This window comes from Amia ocellicauda, chromosome 1 (genome assembly GCF_036373705.1).
Source record: "Amia ocellicauda isolate fAmiCal2 chromosome 1, fAmiCal2.hap1, whole genome shotgun sequence".
In the NCBI taxonomy this organism is placed as follows: Eukaryota; Metazoa; Chordata; class Actinopteri; order Amiiformes; family Amiidae; genus Amia; species Amia ocellicauda.
In genome coordinates, this window is record NC_089850.1 from 46,503,979 (window position 1) to 46,530,309 (window position 26,331).

At 41.3% G+C, this 26,331-nt stretch overlaps 3 protein-coding genes and 1 non-coding gene across 6 annotated transcripts; 1 reads left to right on the top strand and 3 right to left on the bottom strand.

Annotated features, from left to right (window-relative positions):
- Nucleotides 1-860: 860 nt before the first annotated feature.
- On the top strand, nucleotides 861-5,999 carry acat2 (acetyl-CoA acetyltransferase 2). 3 transcript variants are annotated; one of them, XM_066707281.1, is made up of 9 exons: nucleotides 861-1,016; nucleotides 2,338-2,472; nucleotides 2,948-3,129; nucleotides 3,525-3,642; nucleotides 3,911-4,054; nucleotides 4,234-4,350; nucleotides 4,579-4,733; nucleotides 4,955-5,065; nucleotides 5,445-5,999. In XM_066707281.1, exons 1-9 carry the CDS (start codon nucleotides 965-967, stop codon nucleotides 5,613-5,615), a joined length of 1,185 nt encoding a protein of 394 aa, XP_066563378.1. In that variant the 5' UTR covers nucleotides 861-964; the 3' UTR covers nucleotides 5,616-5,999. The 3 variants fall into 3 exon arrangements, with proteins under 3 accessions (XP_066563378.1, XP_066563386.1, XP_066563395.1); XM_066707289.1 differs by having other exon boundaries at nucleotides 4,237-4,350; XM_066707298.1 differs by lacking the exon at nucleotides 4,234-4,350.
- Nucleotides 6,000-12,671, bottom strand: LOC136751558 (T-complex protein 1 subunit alpha). The gene is made up of 12 exons (XM_066707271.1): nucleotides 12,513-12,671; nucleotides 11,064-11,149; nucleotides 10,535-10,663; nucleotides 10,070-10,167; nucleotides 9,742-9,852; nucleotides 9,308-9,489; nucleotides 8,828-8,954; nucleotides 8,004-8,179; nucleotides 7,463-7,586; nucleotides 6,998-7,190; nucleotides 6,599-6,762; nucleotides 6,000-6,363 (listed from the first exon to the last, which is right to left on the bottom strand). The coding sequence occupies exons 1-12, from the start codon at nucleotides 12,583-12,585 to the stop codon at nucleotides 6,150-6,152; spliced, it is 1,677 nt and encodes a 558-aa protein (XP_066563368.1). The 5' UTR covers nucleotides 12,586-12,671; the 3' UTR covers nucleotides 6,000-6,149.
- Nucleotides 10,289-10,425, bottom strand: LOC136760200 (small nucleolar RNA SNORA29). Its single transcript, XR_010820174.1, has one exon. It is a non-coding gene; the product is annotated as a small nucleolar RNA SNORA29 (small nucleolar RNA).
- A 1,803-nt stretch (nucleotides 12,672-14,474) lies between the features above and the next one.
- On the bottom strand, nucleotides 14,475-16,530 carry znhit3 (zinc finger, HIT-type containing 3). The gene is made up of 5 exons (XM_066707305.1): nucleotides 16,349-16,530; nucleotides 15,901-15,932; nucleotides 15,694-15,783; nucleotides 15,287-15,367; nucleotides 14,475-14,902 (listed from the first exon to the last, which is right to left on the bottom strand). The coding sequence occupies exons 1-5, from the start codon at nucleotides 16,414-16,416 to the stop codon at nucleotides 14,694-14,696; spliced, it is 480 nt and encodes a 159-aa protein (XP_066563402.1). The 5' UTR covers nucleotides 16,417-16,530; the 3' UTR covers nucleotides 14,475-14,693.
- Nucleotides 16,531-26,331: the final 9,801 nt, after the last annotated feature.

Genomic DNA, 26,331 nt, shown 5'->3' on the forward strand with positions numbered 1-26,331 from the left:
CTGGTTTTTGTTCCAACTGAGCTCTCAATTACTTAATTGAACCCTTAATTTAAGTAATTTGATTACATTTGACTCTTTAAATTGTGCAACTGATAAAAAACTGGCTCCTTAATAATTTCCTTATACAATTATATACTTAACTTAAAACTCCTACTATTAAAACTTATTAAAAGTCTCTGATTTAGGAAATTATTAGTTCAATTAAGGGTTCAATTAAGTAATTGAGAGCTCGGTTGGAACAAAAACCAGCAGGACAGGTTTGAAATCCACTGCTTTAGACCAAACTAGTGATCTGTAGCCATGGTCATCGAGAGGCTGCTGCAGATTTCATAGGGAAATCGTGGTTCAAACAGTTGGAACAAAAAACAGCCGGGTAGGTGGTTCTCCAGGACAGGTTTGAGAACCATTGCCGTATAACAACCAACAAGCCCATCCTGATATTTTACATCTGCATGAAGTTTATGAATGTGCATTATGATTAAAAAATATATTACTTGGGAACACAAGTCGTATGATATGTATTGGATCAGTTCACTGATATAATGGACGAGATTCACTAGCCCCGATTTAGTCCAGTACTCCGTGCCGGCAGAGGGCGCTGTCGCACATGCCATAGATATGCGCCATCTAAAGTACAGTGCTTATTAAAAAGATGACCTGCAACAATTTGCAAACGTTAGCTTTGATTTCTTACGAAAACGCACTGTGCCAGTGTACTTTAAAGATATTACATTGCAAAATGTCGCAGAAAGTATAATAACTTGTAGTGGATCATTGTGCCGGAGCTCTGACCGTAGAAACACCTGATCCTTTGCACATGCCGTGACGCAGTAGGGCGGAGTTGGGCTGTAGGACCTGCCCCTCGACTCGGACACAAATCCCAGCAGGCGGGAGTGAACACGGCCCGGGACTGTGCTGTTCATCCACAGGCAGAGAGGTCGTGTTGAACACGGAAGCGACCAGTATGACCAGCACCGACTGTGTTGTTATCGTGTCTGCGGCAAGGAGTCCAATCGGTATGTCACAAATACTTACTTTAACCAATGTTAATTGTTCTGTATGTTGTTGTGTGCACTACTCGCATTGCATGTTGAAGCTATCTCTGTAAAAAGTGAAAAAGAACAATCAGACTCGGGTGATATTAGAATATGATTAATGATCTAGATACTCATAATGTTAATTATGATCTTATTGCGTTTCTCATTAGAAAAATCAAGACTTGAAAGAAATTTGATATTGTACATTTAAATGAGTATGTCCCCTTCAGAGACTGTTGTCATATTTGTATGCCTGATTGGAAGTGATGCAGTTTATGTCATTGTACACACAGTGACCTACGTGGATACAGTTTAATATTAATTTGCATTAAGATTAACCGGACCAGTTCGCAAGGCATCCTGACGTACTGAAATATGCTAAATTGCTGTGGCGGAGCAGCTGATTGGTTACTGCTTGTTCTGCCCAGTCTCTGGACACGACGATTGGCTGAACGGTATAGAACCATGACGCAACGGGGAGCCGTGATTGGCTGAGGCGGGGTGACGCGACAGCGGTGTGTTATCAGGAAGCCGCCGTGCTTGGCCTCCAGTGTCAGTGTTGTGAACCCAAATGGCCGATTGCATGAACAGGTAGATTGCCACATAAAGTCACAAACGGCCTGTTTGCTTTGGCTGTTCTGGTGCTCGATTACAATACATAACGGGTTCATGTTCATGCAGTTGTTTGAGCAGCCTCTTCGTTTAGGGTGAATCAATTGACACGGTCTGAAGTTGTGTTGAATATTAGAAATAATCTTTGTTTTCTTGGTCATTATTCGGAAGAAAAGCAGCAGGCGTTATCTTAAAATGACCTGGAGGCATTACAGTGCTGTATTATGAATGCAAAACGCAGCATGCAACAAGATAACCAAGGAACTATGTAGAAGTTAAATGTAATTTGAAGTGGATGTGCTTTATTACACAAGCATATTAAAAATGTTTAGTTCTCTCTGCTATAACAGTTGAATCCACAAAAAAGCTGATTACTAACGCCTCAGATGGAACTGCTACAGTGAATGACATCTTCATACAATTACATTGCAATGTTTGCCCCATGTGACCAAAAGGAACATCAGTAACTGTATTTTACTTATTAATATATTGAATTCAGATTTTAATATAAAGCGGATTCTATGAGGTAAATCGCATTTTGCTTACACATTTCAGAAAATGTACTGGTGAAAGCAGAATCATATATGTTAGTTTTAATTCTATGCTGTATAGAAGCCCTTTATGAACATTGATGTTGTTCCCCTATGCTGTCCTGTGTAAAGCGGTTTGTGTTGTGATGCATCAACAGGGTCCTTCAATGGAGCTCTGTCCTCCATGCCCCTCCCTGAGCTCGGCTCCACTGTGATCAAAGAGGTCCTGAGGAGGGCCGGTGTTAAACCAGAGGAGGTGTCTGAGGTCATTCTGGGCCATGTGCTGACAGCAGGTACAGTCACAGCGTGGGATGTCACAGGCACTATAGGCAGTGTCTGGGTAGTTGGATGGACTATGGAATATTTGACACCAATGATAATCTTGAATTCCCTCCATCTATATAAATTGAAGAAACGCTAGACATCTCGGTAGCCATTAGTCTCATTCAAAAAACAAATCGGGATCTGTAATTTGAAATAATAAATATTGACTTCTTAGTCTCACCTTAAAATATATCAATTCCTTTACAGTTAAAAACCTGTTTTCTGTAATGATTTTGAAATGTCAGACAGTGAAAATCTGTAAATCGTTCCATTATTGATTCCAGTAGTGAATGAGAGCACAGCCTCTATTCTGCCTTTATTAGTCAGTCGTGTGTAATCATTGATATTGTGTCATGTATGTAGCGGATCGGACACCTGAGGTTGCAATTCGCAGGACTCTGTGCACCTGTGAGCTGGTGATGTAACGGCTGTGTGTTTGTGCAGGTCATGGGCAGAACCCCGCGCGGCAGGCCAGTGTGGGAGCTGGGATACCCTACCCTGTGCCTGCCTGGAGCTGCCAGATGGTCTGTGGCTCTGGCCTGAAAGCTGTGTGCCTGGGGGCCCAGTCCATCCAGACCGGGGAGTCCACTATTGTGGTAGCCGGAGGAATGGAGAGCATGAGTAGGGTGAGCAACTGGGCCTGACTGCGTGTGTGTTAATGAGGAAGGGTATGGGGGGCCAAACAGGCCATAGTACACAAACCGATGTATTATGGCCTGTTTGGCCCCCCATAGAGGGGGAAGTCAATCTGGAGACAAGCAGGTTTGGTGTGACAGATTAGCAAATCGCTTGTGCTCAGACAGGTCTTCTGTGTACTGCCTGAAGTGATGGTAATTCTCTCATTCACAATATTTAGCTAAATGTCATAATAAAATTAGGTGCAAACAGGACCAGGGGAATGTTTGCCTTCCCTTTATTTTTTATTGCTTTCTGACTCATCAGATGTTCATAAATGTTATGTTTTCTTATTAAGATCAGCAGAGATACGCCACATGTTTTATGCTTTATCCTGTGTCTGCAGACTCCTCACTCAGTGCACCTTAGAGTTGGCACTAAGATGGGGGATGCTACCCTGCAGGACTGTATACTTTCTGATGGCCTGACTGATGCTTTCCATAACTACCACATGGGGATAACGGGTAAGCACGTCTTCAGTTTGATGTATTAAATGCACCTGTATCCAGACACATTTGATTGTTTTGTAGAACCAAACAAAACTCTCCTGTTTGTATGTCTTCTCATTGCATCTCTTGGACAGAGTTTTTGCTTAATCTGTAATTTTATTCCTGTTCGGTGGAACGCATGCAATGTTTTATTCTAAATAAAAATGAAAAGCAAAAAAATAATAATTCTGTATCCCGTCCACTGAAGTAACATCTGCCCAACTTTGTCCACTCTTGTGAAAAGCTGAAAATGTTGCCAAGCAGTGGAGTGTGAGCCGTGAAGCTCAGGACCAGTTTGCCGTCTCCTCTCAGAACAGAACGGAAGCTGCACAGAAGGCGGGCTTCTTTGAGAAGGAGATTGTGCCGGTCAGCGTACCATCGAGAAAGGGTAATGTTCCCCTGTTGGAGTGACCATGCCACAGTAGGAAAGCTGCATGTAGCTTTTGAAATAAATGCTTAAGTGCACTCATAAGGATATATTGATTTTCATGCATACAAATGGCAATGCAAGTTACCAAGGGATACAGTTCGCTCTTTAAACCTTGATCTTCTTGTTTGCTGGACCAGTAGAAGTGAAAGTGGATGAGTTTCCCCGTCATGGAAGCAATTTGGAGGCCATGTCCAAACTGAAGCCCTGTTTTCTGAAAGATGGCTCGGGAACAGTGACTGCTGCTAACGCCTCAGGTCAGTGGGACCTCACTGTGAATAAGCAGTAGGCTTCTACTATAGAGAAGCACAATGCATTTCTTCTGAAGTCCCCAGAGAATACTGACTGAGTTATTATGCAAGTGTAGTGCTTTAAAAACAAGGTTTGAGAGTCATTTTTGAGCAGAGCAGTGCAGGTTATTTTCCTGGGACAGTGAGTGCTGTGTGTAACGGAGATAGTCTTGTTCCACAAACTGTCTTGCGCAGGTATAAACGATGGGGCTGCCGCTACAGTGCTAATGACTAAATCTGAGGCGGACAGAAGATGCCTGACTCCCCTGGCGCACATAGTTTCTTGGGCTCAGGCTGGTTTGGATCCTTCAGTAATGGGCACGGGGCCTATTCCAGCCATCCGGAGAGCGGTGAGTCCCATTCTGTGTTTTCAAGAGACTACAAAATTACCTCACAGACCTGTAACCCTGTAATACAATATGAGCTTTGCATTACTGAACAGGACTGATAAGAATACATTAAAAAAGTAACAAAATATAAATTTGGCAATAACAAGAATTCTTCCATGTTATTGTATTTAGTTTTTTCAAGTTCAGCAAAATGCTTGACCCTTTTATACATTGTTTACCAGGTGGAGAAAGCTGGCTGGCAGCTGGACCAGGTGGATCTGTTTGAAATCAATGAAGCTTTTGCTGCCCAGTCGATTGCTGTTATGAAGGAACTCGGGTTAAACCAAGAGAAGGTCATAATCTACTGTTTTTTTTTAAATTGGGTATAATGAGATTACTTGAAAAGAATCATTCAGCTCTTAGATAATTACAAACTTTTAACTGTGACAAGAAATCCTTTTCTGATGCACATACTATTGCTTGATTAATACTTCGTCTTTGATGGGCAAGTTTGATTAGTGCATTTGAATAGCATTATAATATTGGATTGATCAAGTGCAAAACTGAGAACATCTTAAATTGAATTAACAGGTGTACTTTCCAAATGAATAAAAACAATAGTCTCAATCACAAAATGTATTGTGAAATGAATAATTGTAGTGCAGTGGTAAGCCAGCAGTAGCATCTGACCTTGTTCCCAGCACCTGAAACATGTTATTCTTTTTTCCATAGGTCAATATCCATGGTGGTGCCATTTCCCTCGGCCATCCCCTTGGCATGTCAGGCTGCCGGGTGTTGGTCACTCTGCTGTATGCGCTCGAACGCACTGGGGGCAGACGAGGGGTGGCAGCGCTGTGTATAGGAGGAGGCATGGGAATAGCAATGTGTGTGCAGAGGCTTTGAAACTGGGCTGCACAACTCGGGATGTCAAGGGGAGAATAGACACTTTAAATTATTCTGCCATCTATAGGCACAACATAACTACTGTATAGTAAAAAAAGTGGTTTGTGAAATACCAATTGTTGCATTTAAGTGGATAATTGTAGAGTGAACATCAGTTATTCTTGAAAAGATGTCTGTGCCAAACATCTATGCCAAGTCATTTGTTTACAGGTAATGGCCAACTGATCTGATTTTATGATTTTCAGAATGTGCTTCATATTAAGAGGCAAAAAGCAGCTCAATTAAGAACTACAACCATCTTGCAAATAGTAGATGCACTTTGCTATTAAATATAAAGTTAGTGGGAACCTTCCTTGTAAAACTGAATAAAAACATGAAAACAAATTCACGTGATGTATTTTTTATTGAAAGTCCAATATGTTACATTGACCAGGGCTCACAGGACAGAAAAGGAAGTGCATGGTTTAATCCTGTGAGAAACAGCCTCTTGACATTTAACACTTGTATAAATAATGGTAAGAATCCACAAGGTCCTCAGCCGTCCAGAGAACCACACTGAACGGCATCCTGGTAAGACTGTCCTCCTTCCTTTGGCTCTGGGAAGAGCTTGATGAGGTCATCGATTCGCAGGATGGTGATGGCCGCCTCTGTAGCGAACTTCAGGCTCTTGGTTTTGACCATGGTGGGCTCATACACACCAGCCTGCTTGTTGTCTCTGGGTTTTCCATTAACCAGATCCAGACCGATCCTGTTGAAAAAAAATAGTGTTTGATGAGCTAATGTAGATGACTGGTTCCCTTACAGTCTTTCTCCAGAATCCCAAACCTGAGCAGAAAATAGACATTTACTGAGAACAAACTAAAGAGATCTTTAGTTACGCCCGACCCTCTGCACCAAAACACCCCCCCCATGTCCTAAAAATGGGTTTGCCATTGGTATGATTTGCCTCAAAAATCAGCTCCCAGAACATCTGGCATCCTTACCATTTGAGGTTTTTACGCTCTGGGTTGACCTGGGCCTCATTGTGAAATGCACGCAGCTTAGCAACGAGATCTGTGGAGTCCTGAGCAGCGTTGACAGCCAGGGTCTTGGGAATAATCAGCAGAGACCTGGCAAACTCCGCTATGGCCAGCTGCTCACGGGACCCCTGCGACACAACCAAACACAATCAATGTCAATATGGCAGAGCAAGCTTCACAACAAGCTGTCAAGTTTTCATTTGAGAGAGAAAGGGGAAATTATATATATATATATATATATACACACACATACACATATATATATATACACACACACACACACACACACACACAATTACTACTAGCAATTCTTTTCTTTCCCTCAAAGGAGCACAAAAGCACACCAGGATCAGTTCTCCTTACCATGCTGGTAGCGTAGTTCTCCAGATAGATGGAGAGCGCAGCCTCCACAGCACCACCGCCGGGGACCAGGGACTTGGACTCCAGCACCCTTTTCACCACACACAGCGCGTCGTGCAGAGAGCGCTCCATCTCGTCGCACATGAAGTCATTGGCCCCACGTAGCACGATGGAGGCAGAAGTGCAAGACTTGGTGCTGGGCAGAGAGAGAGAGGGGGAAATGAGACACAGGGAAGGGTGGCATTTGGAGGAGTTGACAAAAACAACTCAACAAGAAGCCTAAATTATTCAAATGCAGCATGGATTTAAATCTAAGACGGCTCATTCAAGACCCAAGCAAACAAAAAATAGTTCAGCTTTTCAGAACAGTGCACTCATTTCTATAAAAAGCTCAGGATGAAGGTCCTACAGCCAGGCATTTCTCTACAGAAGCTACTGAGCACAGAACTGAAGCTGTGTAGGACTTACTTCTTAATAAGGATGAGCTCATCATCACACACGCGCTCCTGAACCACCTCCTCAGCTTGGCCCAGCATAGCGGCCTCAAACGACTCCTCACCCTCAAGGTTACACAGTGTGGAGCAAAGCGTGGCTGCGGAACAATCACAGGCACAAAAGCCATTTCCACACGTTAATGCAAGGAACAGTGATGAAGTCTTAGATGACAATAATGGGTAATAAATACAGCTCAAATCATTGGTGTATATTAATACAAGAATTCCGATGCAACAAAAATTTATACATTAATCTCTTCTGCACCCATGTAGTCTGTTTAATGTTTTATATTAACTTCAAACATTTTACATTAAAGGCAAAAAAAGAATGTTGCCCTGAAGAACAAAACCCTTTATAAACGACTGATCGCATGTTAGGCCACGGATGAAGGAACTTATTTTGCATTTAATAAAATCACTGCATTACCCTAATAAAAAGTTCAATCTCACAACACAAACAGGAGAAGTCCCCCCCCACCCTTCCTTTCCTTAAGTAGGTCAGGCCCATTGCTCACCGCCGGTTGACTTGGCAATGCGCTTCAAGTCCCGCTTCAGGACTCTGCGCACAGCCATGGCCCCATTGTCCACAAAGTACTTCAAGCACATGTCATCAATGCCCCCGGTCGTCAGGATGACATTGGCGCCTGCTGCCAGGATCTTCTGGATCCTCTCTTTTGTGATGTCACTCTCTCTGCAAACAACAGATCCTCATCAGGACTCCGGCAGCACAGATTTCACACAGAAGAAAACCTGCTCTGGATGTTCTGAAGTCCTAGTAACCTCAATAAAAGTCCTTTATACACATAATTCTACCAAGGGAAAATACAAATAAAATTAAGCAACTGGATCATTGTGACGAACAGATGAAAGCATTAGGTGTGAACAGTGTTCAGAGCTACCCAGGGGAATGATATTCCCTTTAATACCCCACCTTTGAACTAGTTACTAGTTTATGAAAATGTTGGTACAAGGAAAGACACACATCCCCATTCCACTACAGCCAAAACAGGAAAAGCAAAGGTTAAAAAGGTTAGATGTATGCAGCCTGAAGTGCATTCAAAAACACACAAGTGACTCAATCAGAAGGACATCAGGCCGCGCTTGCTGTATCCCACGCGTATAACTACTCACACTACATTCAGTGTGGCAGCAATAGAAAATGGGAACCTAATGCAAACAAACGCATCTCTCAGTTAATCTCAACTCTACACTCTTGAAAGCATTTCTACAATGGAGAGAAACAATGGGTACAAACAAGAGGCCATTCCAATGCAGGTCCCTCCTTCCCGCCTCATAAGGAAACCTTCCCCAGGATCAAGGAGAAGCCGGTATAGCGTACCTTTGTCTGATCTGGTCAAGTTTCTCGGGGTCGCTGATGACCACCTGGACACCCATCTTCATTTTAGTCTTCTGGAGGCTGAAATCCAGGCAAGCGATCTTTGCATTGGTCACCTTTTTGACCATTCCTGAGGGCAGACATAAAACACACAGAACATTGTTTTGTTAAAGAATTTAATAAGCCTTCTTTACTCGACTCAGGAACTTGCAATCTCAGACTGGACAGGATTGATCCACAAAGGTGGCTGAGCTGCACAACCTCTGCCTCATGATTTATCATCAGACCATTTAACTTCAGCCTGAACAAAATGTGTCCTGCTTGAGCAGTACTGGTGGAACAAGATGGAAGTGCTGCACCATTAACCACACTAACAGAATACTGTATCCCACGCGTATAACTGCTTACACCACTTCACAAGCGTAGCAGCAAATATAAATGGGATATCTGGGATACCGGGAAGAAACGCACGGCGCAACACACCTTGTGATCCGACTGTACAGTTCAGTGCATAACCGTTGACGAGGAAGCTCTCCTTCTGGCTGCGTCCGTGGGCCTTCAGCACGTTGACAGAGTTAATAGGGTATCGAGTCTGACCCTTCCCATCGACAAACTTGACTGCCAGAGCTGCATCAACCACCATGTTGGCAAAGAAGTCTGCATCACTGAGCAGGGTCCGTTAAGGTTGTAAATACCCAGGACAACATGCAAACACCATGGCACTTAATAACATCCTGCCACTTGTAACAGATAATGCTCAATGTGTATACACTGTTTCATGCACTTCCTTGTTCTCTTTTAAAATGGGTTTACTACAAATCTTCTCACAAGTCACGGTATGACAAGCGTGCCAACGTACTCAGTGACAGGAGTGAGTGATATCCCTAAGTTACATGACAGGAAAGCACAAAGGATACCAGCCAATGATCTTGGAGGACATTGAGGTTTTAGCTGCATTGATGAGACATTCTCTCCCAAGATCATCTGTGCTGATGGTCAGGTTTTCATTGATGTATCGAACTGCTTCTCTGTAGGGACACGGACAGGAAAGCGAGGTCAGAACTACAAACTGTAATCCGAGCATCCATGACTCACAACAAATAAAAACAGATTTATTTTTCAAGTATGGGCAGCGATGGGGAAAATAATAATAAAAAAGGTTTACCTGAAAGAAATTGAAAATATTGAATAATGCTTAAGATCTCCCCCAATTAGAACATTTCAAATTGTATTTGGAACACTTACTTGCAAGCCAGGCGGTATCCACTAATGATAGAGGTGGGGTGGATTTTTTGTTTCACAAGTTCATCTGCACTCTTCAACAACTCGGCAGCAACGATCACCTGGAGGGAAACAGCAATTGGATTTGGCTTTAACATTCAATCCTTGGTACATCCATTGTGTTGAAAGTAGAAGCAAAGAAGCACAGTTTCCTGCCCAGGTCAGGAGGAGAAGCAGCTCACAAGATCAATGTACAGTCACTTCATATAGGAGAGCTGGAGAAGGCCGAGCTCCCCTTCAGACTGTGACAGGGTTACTCTCTCCCATTAGCATAGCCACTCATTCTTGGTAAACAGAATGAATGGTACTAGAACGGGAATACACAGTTCTACATTATTACACCTGGGGTGAAAAAGCACCGAGTGCACTCACATATGATAGAAGGAAATGGCACCAAGGAAACCATATAAGAGACAAGACTAAACTCACCACTGAAGTCGTGCCATCGCCCACTTCCTTGTCCTGCAAGTCAGCCAGCTCACAGAGCACCTTGGCAGCCGGGTGCTCCACCTCCAGGAGCTTCAGGATGGTGGCCCCGTCATTAGTGATGGTCACATCCTACACAGACAGGAAAGTTGTAGTCTTTGTAGACCATGAACAGTACAGAATACTGTCTGCATTAATAGTTACAAAATCCCTCCTACCCCTCTAAAAAAGTAAAAACGAAGCCCCTAATTTATATTTTGAACTGACAGCAACCCCCATCCCTACCCACTTCCCCACCATATACATCACATTGCCATTAAAATAAATTAAAAAGTGAATTTGATGTGTATAAAAGGTAAGTCACCAAATTCAGCCCAGGTGCTCTTTAACACCGGGTACAGGCTGTGTCCATATGAATAAATAAATACGGAAGAGCGTGCAGGACAGAGAAAAGCAGAAGAGTGAGAAACGGGTTTACTAGGACTCAGTGAGCAGGAAAATGAAATTTAAAAGCAAACCAGTCAGTACTTACACCAATGTCATCCACCAGCATTTTATCCAGACCCACTGGGCCAAGAGAGCTCTTCACGATGTTGGCAATGGAGGATGCTGCCATAACTGGAAGGAGAAAAAGCGGTCAGTTTTTCAGAGTGACTTTCACAGACCAGGAAGCAGTCAGTGTGTACACCCAGGGTCTTACCAACCCAAATCCATTCCAGACTAAATAACTAATTACAGCTTGGTTTTTGTTACAACCGAGCTCTCAATTAAAAGTTACCTAAATCTAATTATTTTTAAACAGCATGGGTTATAACTCAATTTAGAAATGTTTAAAGAATCAACTCTTATTACACAATTTAAAAAATAAAATGTTTTTTTATTCAATTAAGGTTCAATTAAGTAATTGACAGTTTGATTGGAACAAAACCCAGCAGGGTAGGGGGTCCTCCAGGACCAGGATTAGGAGCCCCTGAACTATATGGCAGAAATCTTCTCTGATATGAATTCATGAAAGAAAATCACAACCCCCTGCTTCCTACACCAGGGCTGCAGACTCCCAGCTCTAACCTGCACCCATCATTTATACAGGATGATTGACCGTTTCAAAAGTAAGCTAATGCTGCACTGGAATATTCCTAAAATATATATTATATATATATATGGGTAATTGGCCTTCCAAATTGAGTGTAGCTCTAACAGGTTAATGCATAGATATCTGACGATTACAAGTCAATTGCGTATTTCAATCACATGACGTGAGTAAACTATGAGGTACTTTAGCTGTCAGGAAGCGTTAAGCAGAAGATGAAAAATACCGACTTCCAGAACTACCCTTAAAAGGAGATATGACGAGCAGGCAGCCTGGGATCATGCATTGAGCTGAAGCAGCCCGGGGCTCTGCAATCCGGCCATGCATTAGGCCTACATTCAAATAACAAAATATCACATCTGAAAACAGGCCCGATTCCACCTGTGCTTCAATTATAATAAGGATAACACTATAGCTACGGTAGCTGATAATAAAAATACATGTCGAAAAAAACAATTCATATTAAAAATGAACCTTTGAAGCGATACTTCCCATTTCCTCTAAATGTAGATGCAACTCTTCAGCAGCCAGCGTGCGGCTTCGGTAGCCAAGAGAAACAAAGGAGTAACGGAGGAGTAGGGTTGGGTCAATGAATGACTGGCAAATTATTGAAGCCCATCGCCTCAGCGAGTCCTGAATTTTCAAGCCTCACCCGAGGTCAGATAAAAGCCTGCATCACTTAACACAAAATCCGCCGTCTTTACAGTCGGGAGGGAGTACAACCGGCCGGCGGGATTAACAGAGCGAATATCGGCCACACGTGTCAAACAGACCCGGTAGCCACATCCACCCAACACCAGATCCCTGCCATACCGGATTCCGGTCTAATCCTCACAAAGCCGTGCACAATCAACACTAGATGCGTCACCAATGACAGATAAAGGATCTCACCATTTTGAGTGCGAACGGACTCGCCAGACGTCCTCTGGCCGAGCACATTGAGAGGACCCTCCATTAGCGACATCTTTCCTCCTCAGCCAAAGACAGAAGGAAGACTTCCGGCCCGAGAGCAAACCGCCGCGGCGCACAGCCTTCTGGGAGGAACGAGCACGTTGTAGAATCTTCCAGATGCATCGATTTAAATGACACGCATACAGAACTAAATATAAAGCTTCCATTCGAGTATCTGCTACATAAATACTCCTTAATGTGGGATATGATATTATAAGTCAAATTAACTTAAAAAAATAACTGTAAACTAGTCGAAAACCGCATGGCTTTTCCCTTCCATTCAAGAACTACATTTCCCAGCCGTATTTCATGACATCACTTCCTCTGTTGGTAAGGGAGTTCGGCGGCACCTACTGGCGGGAGTTTATTACACAGTTTGGGAGGTGTGTGCAGGAGTGCGTATGTATACGGGAGAGACTAGCTGCCTTTGAAATCCAGAGCACTATTTATGATCAGTAATCACTCTGCTGATCTCAGGTCAAATGTGACCTTTGTGACAAAAAAGTGCCTTCATGCATGGGACCTTAATAAACAAAAAGCTCTTTATTTATATTATATGGTACAAAAAAATGTTTTTTCTATTTTAATACAATGTATACCGATGTTGATGTGTTGTCTCTGTTGGGGAAAGTACTGCATCTCAGTATGTATCAAGAAACACTTGGTAAGAGCTGAAGAAAGAACATATTTATCCTAATTGAGTAATGGTGTGCATTATTTGTGTTCGACCTATTTTATTCTCTATGCTTTTCTATCATGATTTAACCTTAGCATTTGGGTGCATGGATTTACAAGGATCTGTTAAACAGTATACACACTAAAAAAAACAGCACACCTGCCACATGCCTCTTATTCAGTAGATGTGGGGGCCATCTTAGAAAGCTTTTTTTTCTCCAACTTCTTTAAACACAGCTGTAAATTGCAACTTGTCAGCTCTACTATAAACACATCCACTAAGAACATGTATGGCTTTGTTGCTCCTCTACATTCTTTGCAAGGCTGATGTTTCACAGTATGCTAAAGCCCTGTCAGCACATGCTGCTAGATGTCTGTTCCAACTTTTTTATTCCAGTTTGGATAAAACTGCCATCTTGTTTCCTGAAGTCTGTCTGTTACTAATTGTTTGTAACAAAACTGGAAGGCAGTAGAAAAGCTTCCTCTTGCTGTGAAATATTTAACTCCATACCTCTGGTATCATTCCTGAATATTCCTGTGTGATGACAACTATATTATTGAGGGTTAAACTAGATCAAGTACCTCACTTCTGCTTCTAGCACACATTGAATGGGTCTTGCAAGTCTCACGATTCCTGTTCTAACTACAATCCAACAGCTCAGTCTTTGCATTTGACACTGTATTGTATAAAACTTACTGTAACTGGAATTATTTATGATTGATTGAATGACAATCCACTGAATATGCCTCATCTTCATGTTAAAGTGACACACCACCTGCCAATACATGTTTTTTTTATGAATCCCTGGTTTTGAAGTGTTCTCTGTCAGTTCCTATTGTTATGCCAGTGGTGGGCAAAATGCATCCACTTGCAGCCCATGACCACCCTCCCCACCCAAGAAAGAATTAAGAATAAAGTACTATATTTATGACAACTGCTTATTTTGTATCAATGTGTTACTCCTTTAATACATTGTTGATATGTATTTATTGCATTATATTGCTATGTTCAATTACAATGTACCATTTGTGCCTGGTAATTGGGAAAGGGGACGCGAGACCCAAGCAGTTATTTGACACCTGGACTTGCGGCCCACTGATTAATTTAGGTTGCCCACCACTGTGTTAGACACAGGCCCCCACATGGTACAGTCATATGGTAAATGATACAATGCTTTACAAACCCTATACTCTGAATAGGACTTATATATGAAAATCTCCAGTATGTTTTTGATTAAAACAAATGTATTTTAATATATACATCTTGAACAATTACAATATTCACAATTTACAGTACACCCATTGTACAAACACACAAGGTACCCAAGGCATGTCTTGTGAGAATACAATCCACAGATAGGGTTGCACAGTCTCTCTCTGTCTTTATCACGGTCATTCAGACCCACAATGAGCCCGTTTGTACTGGTAGCTCCATGAGTTGAGCTCTCATTCTGCACTGGCCAAACTGGGGGGGCTGACGTTTTCCTTCTCTTCGGGCTCTGTGATTTTCAGGCAGTGGTCTGCAAACTCCACAAAGAGGGGCTCTTGCATGGCGGCTTTCATGATGTCATCTTTGTTCCCAGCTTTGTCTACAGATAGCAGCAGCTGTCGGAGGTGAGGGTTACATAGCAGGGCCTTCAGCTCTTCAGAGTCACCTGAGGGGAAATGGGGGGAAAGACAACAAATTAAAAACAATATTCACCCTTGAGAGATACCTTAAGGGTCAAAGCATATATTATTAGGGGAAATTGATCCATCTAAAATTGATGAATCCTTCCATTCATTCATTAATTCTCATTGACGACACTTACTTTTCCAATAGTCACATCTGAGAATCTAATGCATTTTTTAAATTACGATTATTATTGACATACATACAGTGGCGGAGGTAGTGAGCTCAATGAAATGTACATTTCCCCATTGGAAAGCTCCACAAACCAAATTAGGTAATAAAAGTAATCTATTAAAATGTTTTATTCTGTAACTAAAACATTGTAGCATGATAATATAGTACTAGGAAAGTGTGCAGAAATTCTTACCCAATAGTTTCAGCTGCTGCAAGGGAACTCTGTCGGACTGCTCATCCTCATTCAAGAGATCGTCAACAGACCAATGATTTCCTACAAAAACACAAGTATTATTATTTCAATAACACCCAATAAGCCACAGATTTTAAATATATATATATAGCTCTGGAAAAGATTAAGAGACCACTGCAAAATTATCAGTTTCTCTGGTTTTACTATTTATAGGTATGTGTTTGGGTAAAATGAACATTTTTGTTTTATTCTATAAACTACTGACATTTCTCCCAAATTCCAAATACAAATATGAATGGAATGGAATGACTGCCATACATGTAGAGATGCTGATTTAAGAAACATTTGCAGTGGTCTGTTCATTTCTTCCAGAGCTGTATGCATGGATTGCCAGTGTCTGATCCTACCGCTGTCCTGGCTTCCATTCCTGGATTCTGGAAGCGCTGTGGAAACCGTCGCCTCCGCCGGTTCTTTTGAAGTCGACGACACACAGTCATCTGCATAAACGAGCAGATATTTATGGGAGTTTACTCTGCATTCACATCATTTACTCATTCCTATTGAAAAACACCAAGTTCAACAGACGTTAAATAAGCATGATTTAAATCGCATACCTTTGTGTTTCTTGTAGCAACCGAGAGAACAGCTGAATTAAAAGAGAAACAAAATAATGTCGTTATAAACAATCCTACCAAAATTAAAAAAAAAAAAAAAATTGCCATGATCATTTAAAAAACTTCAAATAAATCTTTCAAACACTGCCTAGGTGGTCGGGAGTCTGTTGTGACCCAGATTTAAGCAGCAATAACAGATGTAGGTTTATTCAAATTAATTATCAATGATTAAAATAACAATGTTCAGATTTTATTCTAAAGTTACATTAGGTAAACGAGGATCAACATGTACAACAAAGCACAATTATAACTGCACTCGAGAACAGTCTAACACCCCGACATCAGCGCTTCTCAGGCGGGATACCACAGTCACTGTAGTCCGAGGCCTGCCTACATTTCAAGTGCGACACGCTTAACACACATTTAGTTGTTCAGTTCTTGTACTCACTATCTTATTTTGCAAACCGGGCAGCGATATTTAGATTTCTCCTCGTTACACACAATGCAGTTCTGCATGACTGAGAAACAACACGAATACCCGTCCAAAGACAAAAACACGTGGGTAACACAAACACTGCGTCCCAGAGCATCCAGTTCCGCAAAGATAGCTTCCCTGGCATGTGGTGCGCATGTGCAGAGTGATCTCACTGCACATGCGCACCACATATCTTCTCAGTGCCCTTCTTTTCGGTGTGGATCTTGTATACACATTGCTTTTACACAATGGATTTTCTATTAGTTCACAAATACAATACAATATTATTAAATTATAAATAAATAATGTGTTAGTGTTATGGATTCATTTTAGGCTCAAACGTGGTCGTAGCACAGAGAATATGCTACATTAGGTCTATTATAATGATTAAATGCATACGTTGTGTTCGGTTGCATTGTCAAGTAATAATAAACGCAACAGATTAAACGGATTATCTGTGAAAACTGGTTTGCCCTACAGACTTCAATTTATTTACACATCGAAAACAGAAACATGACTGAAATAAAAAAATAAAATAATCTGTGGGTTTGTGTATGTAATCTTTAAGGATTCTGGCCATTCCACAAAAGAAAAATGACTATCAAGAGGGTGTTTCTTTTTAAAAACGTTTTATTGAATGGTGAACAAACACTTAAATTGGAATTTAAACATATATGCAAATATATTTGTTTGCATGTGAGAATGGTTGTATGGAGGTTACTTATCGTTGAAAATAGTAATTTAGGATCACAAAGGTATGTAAATGTATGTAGGTTTGTAGCTGTCCTATTAAATAATGTATACATATTGATATGTACGTTGGTATTATTATTAATATTAGTAGTATTATGTGATTATAAATGGATATTGCCCCAGGATAAATTAAGTTGTTTTTACATCATAACATATACTCTGCAAAAAAAGAAACGTCCTCTCACTTTCAACTGCTTTTATTTTCAGTAAACTTAATATGTGTAAATATTTGTATGAACATAAAAAGATTGTACAACTAAGACATAAACTGAACAAGTTTCACAGACATGTGACTAACAGAAATGAAATGTGTCCCTGAACAAAGGGGGGGTCGAAATCAAAAGTCACAGTCAGTATCTGTGTGGCCACCAGCTGCATTAGTGCTGCAGTGCATCTCCTCCTCATGGACTGACCCAGATCTGCCAGTTCTTGCTGTGAGATGTTACCCCACTCTTCCACCAAGACATTTCTGGGGGGAATGACCCTAACCCTCACCCTCCGATACAACAGGTCCCAGACGTGCTCAATGGGATTGAGATCCGGGCTCTTCGCTGGCCATGGCACAACACTGACATTCCTGTCTTGCAGGAAATCACATCCAGCGAAGGTGGGTTTGTGCCTGTAGGCGACGTTGTTGCCAGTGATGTCTGGTGAGGACCTGCCTTACAACAGGCCTACGAGCCCTCAGTCCAGCCTCTCTCAGCCTATTGCGGACAGTCTGAGCACTGATGCAGGGATTGTGTGTTCCTGGTGTAACTCGGGCAGTTGTTGTTGCCATCCTGTACCTGTCCTGCAGGTGTGATGTTCGGATGTACTGATCCTGTGCAGGTTATGTAACACGTGGTCTGCCACTGCGAGGACGATCAGCTGTCCTTCCTGTCTCCCTGTAGCGCTGTCTCTGGCGTCTCACAGTACGGACATTGCAATTTATTGCCCTGGCCACATCTGCAGTCCTCATGCCTCCCTGCAGCATGCCTAAGGCACGTTCACACAGGTGAGCAGGGACCCTGGGCATCTTTCTTTTCAGAGTGAGTAGAAAGGTCTCTTTAGTGTCCTACGTTTTTATAACTGTGACCTTAATTGCCTTCCGTCTGTACGCTGTTAGTGTCTTAACGACTGTTCCACAGGTGCGTGTTCATTAATTGTTTATGGTTCATTGAACAAGCATGGGAAACATTGTTTAAACCCTTTACAATAAAGATCTGTAAAGTTATTTAGATTTTTACAAAATTGTCTTTAAAATAGAGTGTCCAGAAAAAGGGATGTTTCTTTTTTTGTTGAGTATATTTATAATATGCAAAAACAAGCAACATAAGGAAAGAAGTGTGATATACTTTTATAAGGGGAGAAGAAATATCATACGATACCATGGGGAAAATATGAGGCTAGGACACTTTTGTCCCCAAAACTGCAGTGTGGTGTACTGTGGTAAAGATACAGTAAGGTGTGGTGTCCATGGTTACCATGTGGTAAATTATAGTTCACCAGGGGAAGAAATAGGGTTAAGTATGGTAAAGTGTAGTACAGTGTACATAGTAAAACTACTAAAAGCATGGTACACAACACAGTAGCAGATGTGTCAAACAAGAGCTGGTAGCAAGCAGAAATGCTGCCCAAACTATTTTGTTTCAATGTGTCAGACGTTTATTTCTGTTGACCTCTCTATTACCATTCAAACCAATGGCTAAATAAATTAATTCCTGACAGAGGTCCAATAATAACCAGTGAATAATAAGAACATATTCAACACCTGAGGGCGCTAGAGAATAATTTCATATCAAGTAGTAGATTCAGAAATGCCACTGTACTGTGAAATTAGACAAGAACAAAGCAAACAAGCAGGCGTTGTTTTTTCTCGTATTCTTCATGTCATACTGTGAAGCCACCGGAATACATTAACTACATGTAGGATATATTGACAGAACTTGTGCAGGTGGACTATGTGACACTTTGTGCAGAACACATCTATTCATATTTTGCAATCTCAAGACATTTCCCAAGAATTCCTCCTCAGATTGAAGCCTGGCATTTTCAATCATGAAAAAGGATTGTTTGATTTTAAAGATGCTCATCAGGAAGATTCAATTATCGAAATAATTGTTTAGTAGGGGCTTGTGGGTTCGATAAGGGCAGCTCAGAGATGAGGCAAAGGCACTTTAGTAAAATTAAACAAAACCCTTCAATGAGTATTAATTAAAATAAACCAAAGTAGGCTTAGTAGGCACAAATTAAACAAAACTAAGATAAATTATATAACTTGCGATTAATGCATCCGTTAGTGTCCTGTCCAGCTCTACAATAAAATACCTTTTCTCTTCCATTTATAGTGGATATTTTTTTAGGTCCCTTCCATCCACATGTCCAAATACGACAAGTTCTGTCTCTTTCCCCATTGTGACAAAGCCACATTCTGGATATGAAATAAGATCCCAAAAGATCTGTTATAGAAAACAAAAAAGTGAATATAATTCTCCACACACACACACCACAATACTGCTATGTAAACGACACATGTTGTAATTGAAACACTATTTCATACAGTAGTCTTGCTTGCATGGGTTTATTCTGTAATTCAGATTACCATATTTAATCCATATTAAATTGATCTTAATTTAATGGCTTTTTAAAATGGTGATGTAATACACCTTATTCTCAATGGGTATTTGTCATGTATTTAAAATGTGCTTTCAATATTGGAAAATGTAATACACTGATTTTATTTTATACAAAAAATGATGAAACTCACATTGCAAATATGGGATTGTTTAACTGGGTACAAGGGATTGCCTTTTATTTCCTACTTCACAGAGGCATTTTTCTCTTCTGCTTTAAAGTGAGTGTTCACACCTTGGCTTGTAATTCACTACTACACAACACTGAGTTCTGCCAAAACTGTAATCTGAATTGCAATGTGAAAATAAGATAAAGCATACTTCCTTTGAGGTATACATTTCTTACAGTAGTTTAAGCTAAATCTGACTATTTTGAAGGGGCCACTGTGGGATAGTTTATACATGCTGACTCAAAAGGCTTTTGCTAAATTCAGAGTTTGGAAAAGGCTAAGCAGACTCCTGGGGCTCTTACACCTTCATGCTATCTAAAGAAAACAAAAATGATGCATGTTTCATTCCATCATACTTCACAAGCACAGAGAACAAATGAGCATATCAAATCGAACTTGCTGGTGTTTCAGATACACATGGCAACATAATATTCCCAGTTTACTATCCAGTAAGGTACATTGGGAACCTTTGTAGCAGTCTCTGAATATTTAATGGAGAATAAACAGACCAATAATTAATTCCACACTGTGGATTTACTCCATAGAACACAGTCCTCTTTAGCAGTGCAAAACAAAACTAAACTAAAAGTTACAAAAGTGTTTCATTAATCTAACATTAACGGAAATAATTAAAATGCTTAATTTCTATTTGCAGACAGAGCAATAAAGTTGTTTTTATCGGGTGCAGTTCTATGAGAATTCTGCATAAAAATATAATGAGAATCACACTTACAATTAGATTTTTTCTTTTTATTTAGTATGCAGGAAAATGTGATGGATCTATTAAAGTCACTTTTCAATGTAACTGCTAAAATTCAGCACTTACTTACCTGAAATAAAGATTTCAGTAGCATTGTTTGTAATGTGTTGAGTCATCAAGTTACGATGTATTTTGTGTGGCCTACATACACTTTTAGTGGCATCCAGCCCAGAAAGAATATTGGATATAACAGAAAAAGAGACACTAATAGATAAGTATGCTTTCCTCAGCAAATGGTAGCCCCGACATTACCCCCACCCCCACTATACACTACAAAACCATAACAAGCCCAGCTTTCAATTTATCAATCTTTTTTCAATAGAGGACCATGGACTTAATTCTGACATGATTTATAAGTGCAGCGCCTAAACTGCAGGCTCAGAAATACTGCTGCTGTCCAAGAAGCGTGTGCCTGCCGAGTGCGTTGGCCTACTCCCATCAGAGCTTCGGACATCCACCTCAGACAGGACATTTAGAAAAATCTCAGGTAGTCCTCAGTCTTAGATAAGGTCTGAGATTAATGTGATGTTTTTGCTTTTACCACAGTTGAGTCAACTACAGAATTAGGCTGAAAAGAGAATAATCTGTGCTGTGTTATTTAAAAACCAGCGGAGGTTTTCTGTGTTGGTTATCTGGCAGGATCAAGGCACTGGAGTCTCATCTCATGAAAGAAGAATGACAGTTTATATTATTTATTATAAATAAAATAAATATACTCCAGCTCTTTAAGAGCTTCAAACAATCAACAATCACAAAAGTCAACACAACTGAGAAACAAGGAGACGCAGGCTCAAGGCTGGTGTTTCTGTACTAATCGATCCTTTGCCAAGCACAGAGCTGACCTGAACTGAAAGTGCTTGAGCTGGGCTGTACAGTGGCTCTCAAAAGTATTCACCCCCCTTGGACTTTTCCACATTTCATGTGTTACACGATGAAATCAGAATGCATTTAATCAGGAGTTTTTGCCACTGATCAATGTCAAAGTGAAACGTTTTATTTTAAATTAATTACAAATACAAAACAGAACATACTTGAATGCATAAGTAATTACCCCCTTCAGTAAATATTTGGTGGAGGCACCTTTGGCAGCAATTACAGCCATGAGTCTCTGTGGATAAGTCTCTGTACCAGCGTTGCACATCTGGACACAGCAATTTGTGCCCATTCTTCTTTGCAAAATTGCTCAAGCTCCATCAAGTGGGATGGGGACCTTTGGTGAACAGCAATTATCAACTCTTTGCAGCATATTCTCAATGGGATTGAGGTCTGGGCTTTGACTGGGCCACTTCAGGACATTGTCCTTTTTGTTTTTAAGCCACTCCAGTGTGGCTTTGGTTGTATGTTTGGGGTCATTTTCCTGCTGGAAGATAAATCTTCTCCCAAGTCCCAGGTCTCTTGTAGGCTTCAGCAGGTTTTAGCCCAGGATTTCTCTGTACTTTGCTACATACATTTTGCCCTGTATCTTTACAAGGTTTCCAGGCCCTGATGCAGAGAAGCATCCCCATAGCTTGATGCTGCCACCACCATGCTTCACGGTAGGGATGGTGTTCTCAGGATGATGTGCAGCGTTAGGCTTGTGCCAAACATACCGCTTAGTGTTGAGGCCAAAAAGCTCTATTTTGGTCTCATCAGACCATAGAATCTTCCCCAGAGTCTCCCACATGTATTTTGGCAAACTCTAGCCAAGATTTGATGTGAGTATTTTTCAACAATGGCTTCTATTTTGCCACTCTCCCATAAAGGTCACTATTGTAAAGCACCCGGGTTATTGTTCCAGTATGCACAGTGTCTCCAAGCTCAGCCATGGAAGACTAACTCCTTTAGAGTTGCCATAGGCCTCTTGGTGGTTTCCCTGATTAGTGCCCTGCTTGATACTCAATTTTTGAGGACGGCGTGAACTAGGCAGATTCACAGATGTGCCATATATACACTCACCTAAAGGATTATTAGGAACACCTGTTCAATTTCTCATGAATGCAATTATCTAACCAACCAATCACATGGCAGTTGCTTCAATGCATTTAGGGGTGTGGTCCTGGTCAAGACAATCTCCTGAACTCCAAATTGAATGTCTGAATGGGAAAGAAAGGTGATTTAAGCAATTTTGAGCGTGGCATGGTTGTTGGTGCCAGATGGGCCGGTCTGAGTATTTCACAATCTGCTCAGTTACTGGGATTTTCACGCACAACCATTTCTAGGGTTTACAAAGAATGGTGTGAAAAGGGAAAAACATCCAGTATGCGGCAGTCCTGTGGGCGAAAATGCCTTGTTGATGCTAGAGGTCAGAGGAGAATGGGCCGACTGGTTCAAGCTGATAGAAGAGCAACGTTGACTGAAATAACCACTCGTTACAACCGAGGTATGCAGCAAAGCATTTGTGAAGCCACAACACATACAACCTAAAGGCGGATGGGCTACAACAGCAGAAGACCCCACCGGGTACCACTCATCTCCACTACAAATAGGAAAAAGAGGCTACAATTTGCACAAGCTCACCAAAATTGGACAGTTGAAGACTGGAAAAATGTTGCCTGGTCTGATGAGTCTCGATTTCTGTTGAGACATTCAGATGGTAGAGTCAGAATTTGGCGTAAACAGAATGAGAACATGGATCCATCATGCCTTGTTACCACTGTGCAGGCTGGTGGTGGTGGTGTAATGGTGTGGGGGATGTTTTCTTGGCATACTTTAGGCCCCTTAGTGCCAATTGGGCATTGTTTAAATGCCACGGCCTACCTGAGCATTGTTTCTGACCATGTCCATCCCTTTATGACCACTATGTACCCATCCTCTGATGGCTACTTCCAGCAGGATAATGCACCATGTCACAAAGGTCAAATCATTTCAAATTGGTTTCTTGAACATGACAATGAGTTCACTGTACTAAACTGGCCCCCACAGTCACCAGATCTCAACCCAATAGAGCATCTTTGGGATGTGGTGGAACGGGAGCTTCGTGCCCTGGATGTGCATCCCACAAATCTCCATCAACTGCAAGATGCTATCCTATCAATATGGGCCAACATTTCTAAAGAATGCTTTCAGCACCTTGTTGAATCAATGCCATGTAGAATTAAGGCAGTTCTGAAGGCAAAAGGGGGTCAAACACAGTATTAGTATGGTGTTCCTAATAATCCTTTAGGTGAGTGTATTCTCTTTACTGTAATCTGGGGGATATTCAATGCATTGGAAATGCTATTATATCCTACCCCTCATTGGTGCTTTTGAAGAACCTTATTCCAGATTTGATTTGAATGTTCCTTCATCTTCATGATGTAGTTTTTGTTAGGAATTGTACTAATCAATTGTGGAACTTCCCATAGACAGGTGTTTTTAACCTGAAATCATGTAACACACCTTCATTGCATAGAGGTGGACTCAAGTCAACTAATTACGTGACTTCTAAAGGCAATTGGTTTCACCACAGCTCAATTAGGTGTGTCATAACAAAGGGGGTGATAACTTATGCATTCAATTTTTTGTATGTGTATCTGTTTTGTATGTGTAATTAATTTAGAACAATTTGCAGATCATATATTTCACTTCGACATTATGGACATTTTCTGTGTTGATCAGTGGCAAAACTCCTGATTAAATCCATTCTGTTTTCATGTTGTTACACAATGAAATTTGGAAAAGACCAAGGGGGGTGAATACTTTTAGAGCCACTTTATATGGGTTGGGGGGTCTGCACCATGTGGCTGAGTGACTCTTCTCTGGGTAGTAAGAAGGAGCCAATCCTCGTCCTTCTCCGGGTAGAGAATCATGCAGACAGCACCAGGAAGACAGGCTGGTACTGCTGAAAACTCGACACCTTCTTGCATTTTCATTTTCATACAGGAACACACTTGATTTTAAAATGTCATCTTAGTTTTCGTTTCCTTTCTTGGCTAATATTTAATAAAACAGTCAATGTTCCCCATCCAATTCTCTGTGGAGAGCTCCACAGGAAATTGAGGGCTCTGTGAACTGGCTCATGTCTTACCTGTCTGAGCAAACATAGCGTGGAAAGGCAGGACTGTTGGCGGGGGGGGACCGAGACTCGCAGGCTGACCGCTTCACTGAATCCTGCCTGTTGTATAAAATCCCCCCTGTGATTAACCTTCTCAGTATATAAGATACAGCACTGGTGTAATGCTTTAGCTGCACATCACTGCCAGATACTGCATTGAAAGTAAATAAATACAAACATTCAGATTGTCGATGGATGTTTTTTTTTTAATGTGAACTGGTTGAAATGTACTGCTGGCCAGGGAATGAGATTTCTTCAAATGAACGTCTTCCTGCATGTGGAAGTTTTGAGTACCTTTTCTGTTTTTAATATATTTTACTACACAGTTCTCTTGGCTACTAATTTGGTAAAAGCCAGGACTATGCTGAGGACTCAGATCTAGGCTGTCCTGCTCAGCAGCTGTGACTCTGAGATTGCCATGGCGTGTGGGATATTTGTCTGCTACTGTGGACCAGTGAGGTGGAGTCGTGCAGGGCTCCTTGGCTTACTGTGAACCTGCGATTAGCCATGTCTTCTCTCCAGCTGGCAATGACGGAACTACTGTTTGTGTTCCAGGATCTCAGTGCACAGAAAGGGCAGATGGCATTGTGATGCAGTTCTCAGAGGATGTGTGTTGCTTTTATCAGTGGGAGGCTCACACTCGCTCACTCGTGCACACGCACTCACTCATTTACACTCACACTCTCACACACACACACACACACACTCACTCAGTGAAAGATAAAAGGGGTCAAAAACAAACAAAAAATCTTATGTAACAGTTGATTCCAAGAGATAATTGATCTATTTCCCATAGTAATAATTTCTAGATATGCTGTTGTTCATTAAAAATGGCCACGATCCACAGGTAAGATAAAAGACAGAGTCCATGAAGAAGTTCAAGGTCACCAGTAAGTGTAATAATAATTTTCTCATTCTTGTTTTCTATTGTGTATTCCCTTATTGTCACGCTCACATGCACACTCCGCACAGTGTTGCTCATTATGATGTAGCTCTAGTTAACAGAATGAACAGTGAGAAACTAGGGAATTGGTGTGTTGTTTCTGAGCAGACCACAGTATATTGCATCCTTACTTTTTGATCTATTGTGTTAAAACAGTCTCCTTAGCAAAGCCATGCTTCCCTTATCTTACATAATAGGAGTACCTCTGAGAAATCTGGACACACAAATATCTAGTCGCACATAAAACCAGCTGAAATATGCAAAACAAACCTGCTGAATGCACAATAAAGTCCCATCGCCAGTTTTATGACATGTAGCTATATAATCTATATACAATCCTGCTGTGATCTGAATTGGCATCACTGTACTTGCGTGGCATTTTTCTCTTCTTTGCAAAGTGGGGTGAATGTATTGTACATTAACATACACTCACCTCCAATGTCCTTGGCAATGGAAAATGGTTAACATAACTTCACTAAAGACAACCTGTACTGACCCCTAGTCAGTCAAGACAGTTGGGCTACCTTTCTTGGCCTGTGGTACCTCCTGTCTGCCTCACAAGCTCAAATGACCATTTCAGCTTGATCAGGCAATCACACACTTCACTCGCATGGAGAACTCAGCCTCCCGTGCCATGTTCAGATGAAGGCAGGCCCCATTTATGTAATGTAAAAGGAACAACTTGTACAATATGTTCAGTGCTGCT